At 36.3% G+C, this 14046-nt stretch overlaps 1 protein-coding gene across 1 annotated transcript; it reads left to right on the forward strand.

Annotated features, from left to right (window-relative positions):
- Positions 1–259: 259 nt before the first annotated feature.
- On the forward strand, positions 260–8090 carry LOC101739645 (phosphoglycerate kinase). Its single transcript, XM_004928563.3, has 10 exons — positions 260–520; positions 608–811; positions 1933–2159; positions 2572–2689; positions 3420–3558; positions 3928–4062; positions 6278–6399; positions 6515–6615; positions 6751–6849; positions 7846–8090. The coding sequence occupies exons 1-10, from the start codon at positions 459–461 to the stop codon at positions 7884–7886; spliced, it is 1248 nt and encodes a 415-aa protein (XP_004928620.1). The 5' UTR covers positions 260–458; the 3' UTR covers positions 7887–8090.
- Positions 8091–14046: the final 5956 nt, after the last annotated feature.

The raw sequence follows: 14046 nt of genomic DNA on the forward strand, positions 1-14046 counted from the left end.
GCACAAATGTGGGAAAATGAAACAAAGCCGCTGAACGTAACTACTCGGGATCTTCCAAAAAATCCACATCTGAAAAAGTCTGAGTAAATGACCACCATTTTACTGAGATTATAGTTCATCCCATATCATATCATCTCATCTCATTTCATTTCGTTTTCATTTCATTTCATGCCATATTTCATAATAATCAACTTCATTTCATTTCATAATATCATTTTCATATAAAAAACTTACGTATCATTAGAATTAAAATAAGACTTGACCTAAAAGTCTTAGTTACCAGGTCATAAAAAAAGTAATAATTTAATGCTATGGCAACAAAGTTTGACCTCTTTGACATTCAAAATTCACAAGGTTAATTTTGTCAATTTCTCTGCACAGGAATTTAAAAATTTCTCGAAAATTACCTAAGACAGAAAGCTTCGAAGAATCAAAAAGAATTTAACTTTCTACTTAGAATGGCTTTAAACAAATTAAGTATTGATGCACTTAACTTAACCGGCAAAAGAGTTCTAATGCGGTGTGTACTTATTTAACAATCAAAGTTGTTTCAAACTCTGAGCACTTCTTATATTTAATAAGTATCTTGAATTTAATGTCATTTTAGTGTGGATTTCAATGTACCGCTTAAAGAAGGAGTGATTACAAACAACCAGCGCATTGTAGCTGCCTTAGATTCCGTTAAATATGCTTTGGATAAAGGCGCTAAATCAGTTGTACTTATGTCGCATTTGGGTAGACCGGATGGCCAGGTAAATCTCAAGTACACCCTCAAACCAGTCGCTGAAGAGCTAAAAAAATTGCTGAACAAGTAAGTGTTTAAAAGAATTAGTTCTAAATATTAACACCTACATTACTGTTCGACATATCGTATCATAGTAATAAATTTGGAAACCTAATAGATTCTGATGTGAGTACACCAGTGAATTGAGTGATAGGCTATGTTATAGCCAAGTACTCGACTTAATTATAAAGTTTTGAATAAGAGTATTATTGCTTAAATGGAAATTGTGTGCCTGTAGCAGCAAGTAAACCCTCAAAAACTTAAAACCAATGAAGTATGATGAAATTAAATTGAAATTAAAATAATTGTTACAGCTACTTGAAAATTCTTTCTCATTCAAGCAGATAACTTGAAATCCAAGAAATAAGGTTTTTATATAGGGAAAAAAGTAACAAGTTAAAACTATTAATTTTGTCTTTCTTGTCTCATTCATTGAATAGATTTTATACAGAGAAAACCATGCAAATATTTTCTAATTTCACATTTGTAATATTAGGTGATATTACTAAATGCATAAACACTGATTCCAATCTAAATTGGAAAACAAGCCTGAATATGTGTGAACCTTGAAAATGTGACAGAAAATAACATATTTATTTTGGCTATCTCACGTGTATCATCTGAACATGAAAAGGGCAAGATTTGGGCAAGTGATATGCCTTAACAGCCAACATAGATGACGATGTGAAAAACAAGGAGTGCTCAGATGAGTTCCTGCTAAGTTTCTTTTTTTTAATGGTTTTTTTTTTCAACAATAGCTATTCTTAATTTAAATTATAATCTGTAAATTAAGACAAATCACTTATAAAATTATCAAATAAAACACACATGGACAACCCTTAAATTGTTAAGAACAATGAAGCTCCAATATCAATATTTTACAATTTTAACTAAATCATTGGTAACAATGCCAAAACTATCTAGTGATAAAATCACAACTAAAAATACAAAGGTGAAATATAATCCCAAGGGACCTCCTTACTAAGATTAAAAGTATCCTATGTATTAACCAGGATATGATGTGTCTATGACCAAATTTTACTTAAATTTAGTAAATGGTTTAATTCTAATTAAGTTAGAAACATTCAAACAACTTCACATTTCATAATATTAGTAGGATTTAAACTTCATTAAATAAAACTTTACAGGGATGTGACATTTTTGAATGACTGCATAGGCCCGGAGGTTGAAACAGCATGTGCTAATCCTTCAGCTGGTTCAATTATCCTACTGGAGAATCTTCGCTTCCACATTGAAGAGGAAGGCAAAGGTGTAGATGCTTCAGGTGCTAAAGTGAAGGCTGATCCAGAAAAAGTTAAAGCCTTTAGGGCAAGCTTGAGAAAACTTGGTGATGTCTATATTAATGATGCTTTTGGTAAGTATAGTGATGAATTATTAAGAATTCTCACACTGTAAAAGGTTAAAATCCTTTCTAACTGGTATCTGGTACTGAATTGTGTACACAACACAGATAACCACTCTGATACAACCAATGTATCTAGTAAAAAAAACTGTCTCTTAACATTAAAATGTAAACAAATTTAGAATATGCTTTTTGGTTCATTCTGTTACTTGAACACTCTTGGTAGTTAATAACCTATCACATACAGTGTAACTAAGAGCCAGCAGGACTTTCCATTCAGCAGTTTTTTTTTGCCTCTTTATGAAAAATTAATGTGAACTGAGTGACTGTACTCAGGATGATAAAAAAAAAAAACCCAACTTATTTACTCAGGAAACTCAATACATGGTGTATTTCTAACAGTTACAAATTATTCTATAAACAGGTACTGCACATAGAGCGCACAGTTCAATGGTGGGAGAAGGTTTTGAGCAGAGGGCCAGTGGTTTCTTACTAAAGAAAGAGCTTCAATACTTTGCCAAAGCTTTACATGAACCTGAGAGGTAATTGCATTATTTAAAAAACGAATGAGAATTACTGTCTGATAGACTTTACATAGTAAATAGGCTATTGAAATTGACTATGTAATACTTCCACTCAACTTCGCAAGATAATGTCACATAAAAGACGTTATTAGATAACACTAAAATAAGAGAAAATTATAATTCTTTTATTACTGAACAATAATGAATATTAGTGAAGTTGTCGTGGCCTAAAGCATGAGATATTTGTTGCTTTTGTATAGCGATGTAACAGTGTTCGAATCCTGCAATCATGTACCAATTTTTCTCATGAAATTGATGACCGATTGACTTCCACTGTGAAGCTATAACATCATGTAATAAAAATCACACCTGCAAATTTATAATTTGCGTAATTACTGGTGGTAGGACATCTTGTGAGTCCACCATCCTGCCTATTTCTGCGTGGGGCAGTCGTTGTACTGACTTAGAACTGAGACCTTAGAATACATGTCTCAAGGTAACCACTTAACACCAGGTGGCCGTGGAGCTAGTTCACCCATCTAACAAAAAGAAAAATAATAAAAAAGACATGAATAAAGCTCTCTTATAAATTTGAAATTATCTAAATGCATGAATAAAAACCATATACAAATTGGTTTATCAGTGGCACAATCTGTGCAAACTAACATTATATGATAGATTAATTATACTGAATAGATGTAGTTTTTAATCGGTACCTAAAATACAATTTTTGTCAATACTATTTAAGGCCCTTCCTGGCTATCCTTGGTGGAGCTAAAGTAGCAGACAAAATCTTACTTATAGAGAACCTGCTTGATAAAGTAAATGAAATGATAATTGGAGGGGGTATGGCATACACATTCTTGAAGGAAACCAAAGGAATGCCAGTAAGATGTATAAATATTATTATGTAATATATTGTAATTATGTAATGAGAAATGGAGAATTTTAATCCATCACTATGCCAAGCTGCAACTTCTCAGACAACAGTTGCTTTCTGTATTAAAATTTTTAAGGGTAAACTTTTAGATTTAACTTAAATATTTGAAAAAAACTAATTATAAACTGTTCAAAATTATCAATCAGATCTATTCTAAAGTTTTAATCCTAAAATACAAAATCTTATAAAACTGAGATTTATCCATACTTTTCTTAAACAATATACTACATTAATGCAGCTGTATAGAGAATTTTAGTTTGGAAGCATGATTAGTGTTGTATTTGTACCCAATTATTTATAAACAACTTCTATTTAGATTGGTAATTCCCTGTATGACGCTGAGGGAGCTAAAATTGTGACAAAACTATTGGAAAAAGCTGAGAAAAACAATGTTAAAGTTCACCTGCCTGTTGATTTTGTGACAGCTGATAAATTTGATGAAAATGCCTCGGTAAGTTAATTTCATTGTATAGCAATATGCGCGAGCTGAATGTCTACCTGCTGTTAAGTGGTTACTGGAGCTTAGAGACATCACAATGTGAATGCCGCCGATCACTTTGAAACCACGTTGTAAAACATATTATCATACCCACGGAATAGATAAATAAGGTTGGAAAGGCCTTTGCTCTAATTTTGTATTAGAACCAGTGTCGCCGCTTCATCCCCACTATTTTAATTTCTACACATACACACACTGTGATTACAAGTATTTCGCACACAACAAAAACACCCACACATAAATCTCAGGACAGATATTCGTTCGCAAACTAGCACAAAACACCCGTAGGCATACACACTCACACACGCAAAAAGGCAATAAAAATGTTCATACACGCTAGTGCTTGATAAATTCGATATTCTTTATCGATAAATTATCTGATGAATGAATGGAGAAAATGAAACATGAAATAAATATTGAAAAAAAAAAACTATTTTATTCTTATTAATTACAAATAGTCACTGTCGCTGGAATAAAACGTATTTGTTAAGCAGTTGGCGCTTGCTATTAATTGCGAATGAATTTTTCAAAACTAAGTGTATTCTGATTTTTTTTATGACAAAATCATTTTCAGTAAAATGTTTAGAGCAAATAGTACTCGTCTTTGTCTCCAGTTTCCTCTACCTGTCACGTCAATCCATTGTTCCCTGGCGTTAGGTTCTTTAGGAAACCTAAAATTTTTAATTTACTGCATAAGTCAAATAGCATTTTACTTAGATTTTAATACGTCTTAGACAATATAGTAAATATCCGTAAATTAGAGGTCTACATGTCCCTTTATATTATACCTTCACTTTAATTCAATGATAATAATTCAATAATAATAATACATATTTATTTTACTCAAAATACGTCTCACTAAGAATATACTAGGTATCATTAATTAAATATAAAATAATGCAAAAATTATCCATGTCAAATGTAAATATAGTCGAGAATTCTGTCGATGATTTTACCACATGGTCACCTCACTATCGACAAACTGCACGGCCAATCAGGGCAAAGGCCGAAATTTCAAAGATTGAAGTGTAGAGAACGCAATGCATATAGTACATTGGAAGCTGACTTGGTCATTGCGTTCATTAGGCGAGTACACATCGCGCAATGTATGCTATTTATAACTTGCTGCAATAATATTGTTAATGTTTGGAATTTCATAATGCTCAGTATATTTTTATGTTTTAGACAAATAATATTGTAATTAAATGGTAATTTCGACTTACCGATCGAAAGATATACCTCCTCGCTCTATACTTGAGGTCTGATTTTTTGTTTTACAAGTTATAATTGCACAACACGGCACTATAAAGCGGAGATCTGTTCGCCAAGTAGTCCGAAGCGCACTAAACGCGGTGAATGAAAGAATCGGTCGAGTTATGTTTGTTCTATCATAACTGTGGCACGCTTGCCCCGCCTACATTACCATTCCAACCTTATTTATCTATTCCGTGATCATACCAGTATAATATGTACTATCCTTTAAATGGGACCGCATAGACATGGTGGTAGTACCTACACATGCTAGATCCCACGTTACCCTTTCACTAATAATTATACAAATTAAAATGTATGCGAGTTTAATTTATATTACACGATGTTATATATGTGTATTATTATAATATATTACATTGTTGAATTAATATATGAAAACATGTTAAATATGAATTCCATTAGAAAAATTTATAGCTGCTTGAGGGACTTGAACACCAGAATAGTTGCATAGCTCGAGTTTATTGATTTTGAATATTTGTTTATAGTTGTTAATAACGACCCGCCCTCGCTTCGGTTTGGAAACATTAAAATTTATAATTGATAGTTGAGTCCCGCGATGCTACCCACGGTTATTGTCGTACCGCGGGTGACGCCGCGGGGCGAAGCTAGTCTAAAAAAAGTAGCCTTAGTTACTCCTTATATTATCAGCTACCTGTCAGTGAAAGTCCCGTCAAAATCGGTCAAGCCGTTCCAGAGATTAGCCGGAACAAACAAACAGATAGACAGACAGACAGACAGACAAAAATTGTAAAAAATGTTATTTTGGTGTATGTACCGAATATATATTCATAAGCATGTAGTAAAAAGCGGTTAGTTCAATATTACAAACAGACACTCCAATTTTATTTATATGTATTGATAATGTTATCAATAATAATTTGGGCTGTTTTATTAGGTGGGAGAAGCTAATGTTGAAACCGGAATTCCTGATGGATGGATGGGACTCGATGTTGGACCGAAATCACGAGAGCTCTTCGCAGATCCTATTGCCAGAGCTAAAGTTATTGTGTGGAATGGGTGTGTATGAAAAACTTTGTACTTATTATTGACACAATATTTTAAGGATTGCTAACTAATTTTTTTGTCTTAACCTTTATATCTTCAGTACATCGAAATATTGTTTTTTTTTTAGACCTGCTGGCGTGTTTGAGTTTGAGAAATTCGCAGGTGGAACCCGAGCCATCATGGATGGTGTCGTAAAGGCTACATCCAATGGAACCGTCACAATCATTGGTAAGTACATTAAGTCATAAGGGTATTTGTCCCATGGTGTCCAGTTCTGCCTTTAAATGACACATAAAAAACATAGTTGAGAGTTCCTACTAGTAATTTATCCACCTAAGTCGTTTTATTAATTTTTTTATTCAGGTGGTGGTGATACTGCAACGTGTTGCGCCAAGTGGGGAACAGAGGACAAGGTCTCGCACGTCTCTACTGGCGGTGGAGCTTCTCTGGAGTTACTCGAAGGTAAAAAAATATTTGATAGAAATCTTGATTTGTCACTAGAAATATATAAAATTGAGAAATTGTCCGATCATCGTTCTCGTCGAACCCGTCGCTTGCGACGAAGGCCTCGACGAGTAAATTAACTCACAGACATAGCCCACTGAGTTTCTCGCCGGATCCTTTCAGTGAGTCGCGTTTACCATCCGGTGGTAGATTCTGCGAAGCACGGCTCTTGCTGGGGTTCGTGTTAGCAACGTCGTCAGGTTTGAGCTCCGTGAGCTCACCTATTAGGGTTACGCTGAAATAGCCTCTCAAGGCTATCAGCATAAGCAGGAAAAAAAAAAGAAATTGACAGCTGTTGTTACTAAAGTCCGAAGGCAAAGGCGAAATGAATCTTCATTTTTTATACTATGATATTGATATACTCAGGATTTGATCGCAAACAGTTACGACTCTCAAATGATTTTAGTATATTTACTACGTAAGATTGGTATTCCATGGTGGTACGGCAAGCATACAATTTTACTTCCTACTGTATTACTTACCTTTATATAAAAAAAGAAGCCCACTCATCATCATCTCAGATTACTGGTGGTAGGACACCTCTTGTGAGTCCGCGAGGGTAGGTACCACCGCCCTGCCTATTTCTGCCGTGAAGTAGTAATGCGTTTCGGTTTGAAGGGTGGGGCAGCCGTTGTAACTATACTTCAGATCTTAGAACTTATAAAAAAAAAACATCTCAGATCATCTCAAACAATTCCTCAAAGCACTCCCCATACGTGCGGTAGGTGAGGTCACGAGGCTCAAACCGGTAGGACTTGCTAATACTGGCCCTAGCAAAAGCGGTGCTTCGATGAATGTCCCACTGGAACGGAATAGCGACCAACTGAAAAGATCCGATGAGAAACTCAATGGGTTGTCTCTATGAGCTAGGTTGCTCATCGAACTCCTCACACACATTCGACCAGTTCGACGAGAACGTTGACACAATTTAAAATGATGTATTTTTGTTAACAGGAAAAGTGCTTCCCGGTGTTGCCGCTCTTTCAGATGCATAAATCAATAAAACATGGTAGTAGTAATATTTATTTAGGCTTTAAACAAAACACACTTTGTTTAAGACAACAAATATAGAAAGTAATGTGCAAATAACTGTATTGTGAAAGCTTTTCTATTTTGTAAGTGAAAGTGCAATATGTACGACTATGACTATGGAAATTATAAAATTATGTAAGAAAAAATATATATTGATTTTGTGTTTCTACATGCATTTTTATTTGATCAAAATGGAACGATATGTGGTCAGCCTTGCAATTAAAGAGACCCCTTATATTATTTATAAAATATGTTTATGGAGTTAATGAATTTTATCTGTGATCGATTTTTTATGCGGTAATGCGTTTCGGTTTGAAGGGTAGGGCAGCCGTTGTATACTTGAGACCTTAGAACTTTATATCTCAAGGTGGGTGGCGCATTTACGTTGTGGATGTCTATGGGCTCCAGTAACCACTTAACACCAGGTGGGCTGTGAGCTCGTCCACCCATCTAAGCAATAAAAAAAAAGTGCCTATAAACAGGAGTTTTTGGCCCTCAAGCTAGTACCATTTTATAAAAAATATCCTCACTTAACACTTTTCCACGAACAAATTCTACGGTATTCTAAGAACACGGCGAAGTAAAAGTCAACCACCGTGAACCTTGGTCGTAGGGCGTCTAGTGAGACCGTACGAATAGGTACCACCACAGTGTTTATTTGTGCTGCAAAGCAGTAATGCATGTCGGTTTGAAGGGTGGGACAGCCATTGTATTATAAAACAGACTTAGAACTAATGTCTCTATGTGATTGGAGGCTTTTATTTTGTTGATATCTATGAGTGCCACTATTGTAACCACTTAACACCAAGTCACAGCCCGTGAGCTCACCCGGTTTTTTTTTATTGTCCTTGTAGACTTACGAGCGCACGGCCCACCTGATGGTGAGTGGTTACCGTCGCCCATGGACTTCAGCAATGCCAGGGGCAGAGCCAAGCCGCTGCCTACCGCTTAATACTCTCCACAAGCCTCGTTTGAAGAAGGACATGTCATAGCGCTCGGGAAACACCGTGGAGGGGAGCTCATTCCATAGCCGGACGGTACGCGGCAAAAAAGACCTCTGGAAACGTACTGTGGATGACAGCAGTGGCTCCAGGTAGTATGGATGAACTCTACTCCGGTGGCGGGCGGTGCGATAGTAAAAACGAGATGACGGTATCATCTCGAACAATACCTCAGAGCAGACACGGATATTTAAATATGAAAAAGGTTTTGCGTTCAAGTTTCGATGTATATGATAAACCCCTAATGTAACTGGAGCGTGAGATAGTCAATCCATTTATAGCTACGAAAATCAGATACGGATCGGATTTCCTCATGTCCATGAATGAGTGCTTTTCTTTTAAATTAAATCAGGTACACATACCGAAAAACTAGTGATGTAAAAATTCTCTAATTTATAAATAGCTTATTAAGATTGCATACTTTTTGCATTCTCTAAATAATCCACTGAAATATACTTTAAAGGCTATGAAATAATCAAAGCGTTCGGTAGACGTCAGTTATTGTCACTTATTATTCTTTGTTTACCTGTAGTTTACCTACGTAAGTGGTATAGCCAACTTCTTCCTGACACTCAGCTATGTCAACATGAGTCATTTAGTATGTAATTTTAGTTGTTTATTTGTTAAGTGTATACTAAAACACATCTTTTAAATTTAATTAGGTACTTAACTAGTAGGTATAGTATAAAAGGAAACAGGACAGGAAAGGTAGATGGTAGACGTCCCAGAGGACGCAGTCCCACGCGATGATCGGACCAAATACGATCTTCTCTAAACATCAACTTCCACAATGCCCTTCATGAAGCTAAGGATCGCAGCAGATGGAGGGGAATCGTTGGGAGAAACTTATGCAGCGGGGGAGTCACGACCCTCAGTAATCAGGAAAACGACGCGAGGAGGAAGATAGTATAAAACTTTCTTAAATATTCATAGCCCCTGTTCGTAAATATGCTCAGAGATAAAGTGTGGGAGGCATAATCATTCTCTTTTCATAATATATTATCTTTAGTTCCCTATTAAAAAGCTAGATAAACATTACTTAATTATTAATGCTATTCTGGCTTTTAGACTTTTATCATATTGACTTCTTAAATTTAGCTCATTAGAAATGCTTGGGACCATTAGCGATTTGATGTTTCATAATTCACAGTTTTTCCCTTAATTTGCCTCCAAAAATACGCAGCGTACAATTTATCTCGAAAAACTGGCACTTATATCCGAACGCAAGAAAATAGTTTGAAACGTTTTTGTCGATGCTTTTAGTATCTATTTTTAAATCTCCCTTGGGAAGTGAATTTTAAATAAAAGTACCGAACACACTTTAATGTTTTTTATTTACCGAACGTGGATTTTTTAATAAAAAAATCGTAGTGGGAAAACATTCAATTAACAAGTGTTAGGTAATATAAATGTTCTATAAAGAAACAATACACTTGAAATTAAATAAAACTCATCGATTTCTTACTTTCAATAATTTATTGGATATAAAATCCTGTTTTATTTTTTCATCGGACACTGACTCTGTTCGTTTTCATTTGTCATTGTTACACGGTCGTATATCATGTCCGATTTTTTTTCCTACTTATCCTGATAGCCTTGAGAGGCTATTTCAGCTTCTCCTTGACGTGTAGGTGAGCTCACGGGGCTCAAACCGGGAGTGTTGCTAACACTGGCCCTAGCAAGGGCAGTGCTTCGCAGAAACTACCACCGAATCGGAAACGCGACCCACTGAGAAGATCCGGCGAGAAACTCGGTGGGCTGTGTCTACGGGTTAATTTATTCGTCGAGCCCTTCGTTGCAAGCGACGGGTTCGGCGAGGATCCGTATTGAGGTGTTTAGGGCGACGTCGACTGTTTACCATACGGTCCACAGGATACGCGACCTTTACCTTTGTAATTAAAGGTGCGTTTTATTTGGTATTAGCATCAACAGTTCGAGGTGTTTAGTTGTTTAATTTAGTTTCAATTAAGTTTACTCCATTGAAATTGGATTGAATATTTTTTACGAATTTTAAACTTTAAATGGCTCTCCTGTAAAGTTGCAAAAATGTTGCTTAAACCAAAATCATTTCACTCCTGGATATAGTAAAGGTTTTCTCAAGAGTACGCTGGCAAAATCAATCTGTACCTACATATTTCAATAGATTCACCCTTCGAATACATTAACATTTACATGTATTAGGGACATATCCCGGGGGACTGTGTTTGCGTCCGTCGTTAAATGTTAACAATGGAAATTTCGCAAACTGTAAACTCCGGTATATAACTAGAGACGTAGTCGCATAAGCCAATACTATACCAATATGAAATAAAATAAAATAAATACTTTACTTTTGATGTAGTTGACTTAATCTAGCCAATAACAGAAATATCTATGAAAAAAAACATGGTTCTTCCTTCATCAAAAATCATCATCAACAGCCCGCAGTCGTCCACTGCTGGACATAGGTCTCTCCCAATCCTTACCACTGAGCCCGGTCTGCGGCTCTCCTCATCCACTTCTTGCCGGCCACCGTGCGAAGGTCATCGCACCACCTAGCCATTATTCTTCCTTATATAGGTCAAATGTTTTTAATCGTAATTTTGGATATTATATTACTAGAAAACTATTATTATATATTAATAATAACAGCAAGACAATTGTAATTGTAAACTAACTTCAACTGGTGGTAGGACCTGTTGTGTGTCCGCGCGGGTAGGTACCACCACCCTGCCTATTTCTGCCGTGAAGCAGTATTGCGTTTCGGTTTGAAGGGTGGGGCAGCCGTTGTAACTATACTGAGATCTTAGAACTTATATCTCAAGATGGGTGACGCATTTACGTTGTAGATGTCTATGGGCTCCAGTAACCACTTTACTCCAGGTGGGCTGTGAGCTCGTCCAACCATCTAAGCAATAAAAAAAAAAAAAAAAAAAAAAAAAAAAAAAAAAAAAAAAAAAAAAAAAAAAAAAAAAAAAAAAAAAAAAAAAAAAAAAAAAAAAAAAAAAAAAAAAAAAAAAAAAAAAAAAAAAAAAAAAAAAAAAGTAAAATAATTGTGTATTATTATTATGTTTCTTTTCTGTCGATCGAAAAAAAAGATTATTAATTGGCGAGTAATTATGAGCTGACGTTATACAGTAGGATATTTTTTCTAATTACGTTAAATCACAAACGAGTACATTAAAACAGTGTCTGATAAAACAAATATTCCATCACTCAAGCTGCGTCAAACTTGGTCCGCGGAGGGACTTCGGTTCCCTCTGTATTTTGTACCGTATGTTCCATGGGGAGTGCTCTGAGGAGTTGTTCGAGATGATACCGGCATCTCGTTTTTACCATCGCACCGCCCGCCACCGGAGTAGAGTTCATCCATACTACCTGGAGCCACTGCGGTCATCCACAGTGCGTTTCCAGAGATCTTTTTTGCCACGTACCATCCGGCTATGGAATGAGCTCCCCTCCACGGTGTTTCCTGAGCGCTATGACATGTCCTTCTTCAAACGAGGCTTGTGGAGAGTATTAAGCGGTAGGCAGCGGCTTGGCTCTGCCCCTGGCATTGCTGAAGTCCATGGGCGACGGTAACCACTCACCATCAGGTGGGCCGTATGCTCGTCTGCCTACAAGGGCAATAAAAAAAAAAAAATAATAATAATAATATTGTAACTGTTTTAACCTCTCACTAGTATCTTATAACTACGAGGGCGGCACTGAAAATTTCGGGAATTAACGAAGTAACACAACATTACTATTTAAAAATGTATTTATTGCTTTTCGAAGTATTCTCTGCGAAATTTGACATATTTTTCCATACGATGGAACCAATCATTGAAGCAACCATTCCATTCGGAAGTTGGGGTCTCCAAAATGGCCGTTTTGTAGGAGTCCACAGCTTCTTCAGGTGATGAAAATCTCTGTCCACGCAATTTATTCTTTATTTTAGGGAAAGTATAGAAATAATTAGGGCTTAGGTCGGGGCTGTACGGCGGATGGTCTAATAATTCTATGTTTTCTTGCTCTAAAAATTCTTTTGTTCTGTGCGCGGTGTGAGAACACGCATTGTCGTGATGGAGGATGATGCGGCGGTTGCAGTTCTCTTTACGGAGTTCAGAAACGACCTGTGGCAAACAAATGCTAGCATACCATTCTGCATTAACCGTTCTTTGTCCCTCAAGAGGAATAGACGTAACATGGCCGGTTTTGGAGACAAACGTGGCCACCATTTTTTTTGCAACACTCCGTGAACGAACAATTTTTGTTGGCTTTAACTCATTTTCGAACACCCAAACTCGTGACTGGTTTTTTGTTTCGGGTTCGTACGCGTATATCCAGGATTCGTCACATGATACAATGTTGTATACAGCATTTGAGGATCCTGCGTGGAATCTTTCGAGAGTTCTGACGCACCAAGTAACGCGAGCCGCTTTTTGCTCTTCACAGAGCGAATGCGGTATCCATCGGGAAAACAACTTTTTTACACCTAATTGTTCATGCAAGATTATTTGTATTTGACTCATGCCAATGTCTAAAGTTGCCTGAATTTTGCGATATGTCACATGTCGATCTTCCTCAATCAGCTTACGCACAGCATCAACGTTTTCTTGGGTGACTGCAGTTTTGGGACGACCTTGACGGGGATCATCACTGAGCTTGACACGTCCACGTTGAAACTCAGCAAACCAGCGATAAATTGTGGTTTTGGATCGGGCTTCATCACCAAATGCAGAAATCATCCGGTCAACATACTGTTTTTGTGTTAAACCACTTCGAAAGTCATAATAAATCATCGCTCTGAATTTTCTCCAGTCAATTCCATTTTCTCAACGACTAAACAAGTTTGACGAAACCTCGTGACAAGACCGAGAATCTTTTTTTAAATAAATAAATGGTATTCGATTTTTAAAACCAAGGAGTTTTCAATTAAAAAGATTTTAATATGACAGGAACAGTGGAAATATTCCATTCCCGATACTTTTAGTGCAGCCTAGTATTATAGTAATTTAGCTTATTTTATGTTTTAAATATCTGTGTCCAATAAATACAATATTGTTAATTGTAATTTGTTTCTTTTATTGGTTTAAGTCTCCCAGAGCGGTAAGTGGTGGCGCCCTGAGATCCTCCTCACAGAGTCTCTTGTTCACCGGTT

Source organism: Bombyx mori, chromosome 15 (assembly GCF_030269925.1).
Source record: "Bombyx mori chromosome 15, ASM3026992v2".
Taxonomy (NCBI): domain Eukaryota; kingdom Metazoa; phylum Arthropoda; class Insecta; order Lepidoptera; family Bombycidae; genus Bombyx; species Bombyx mori.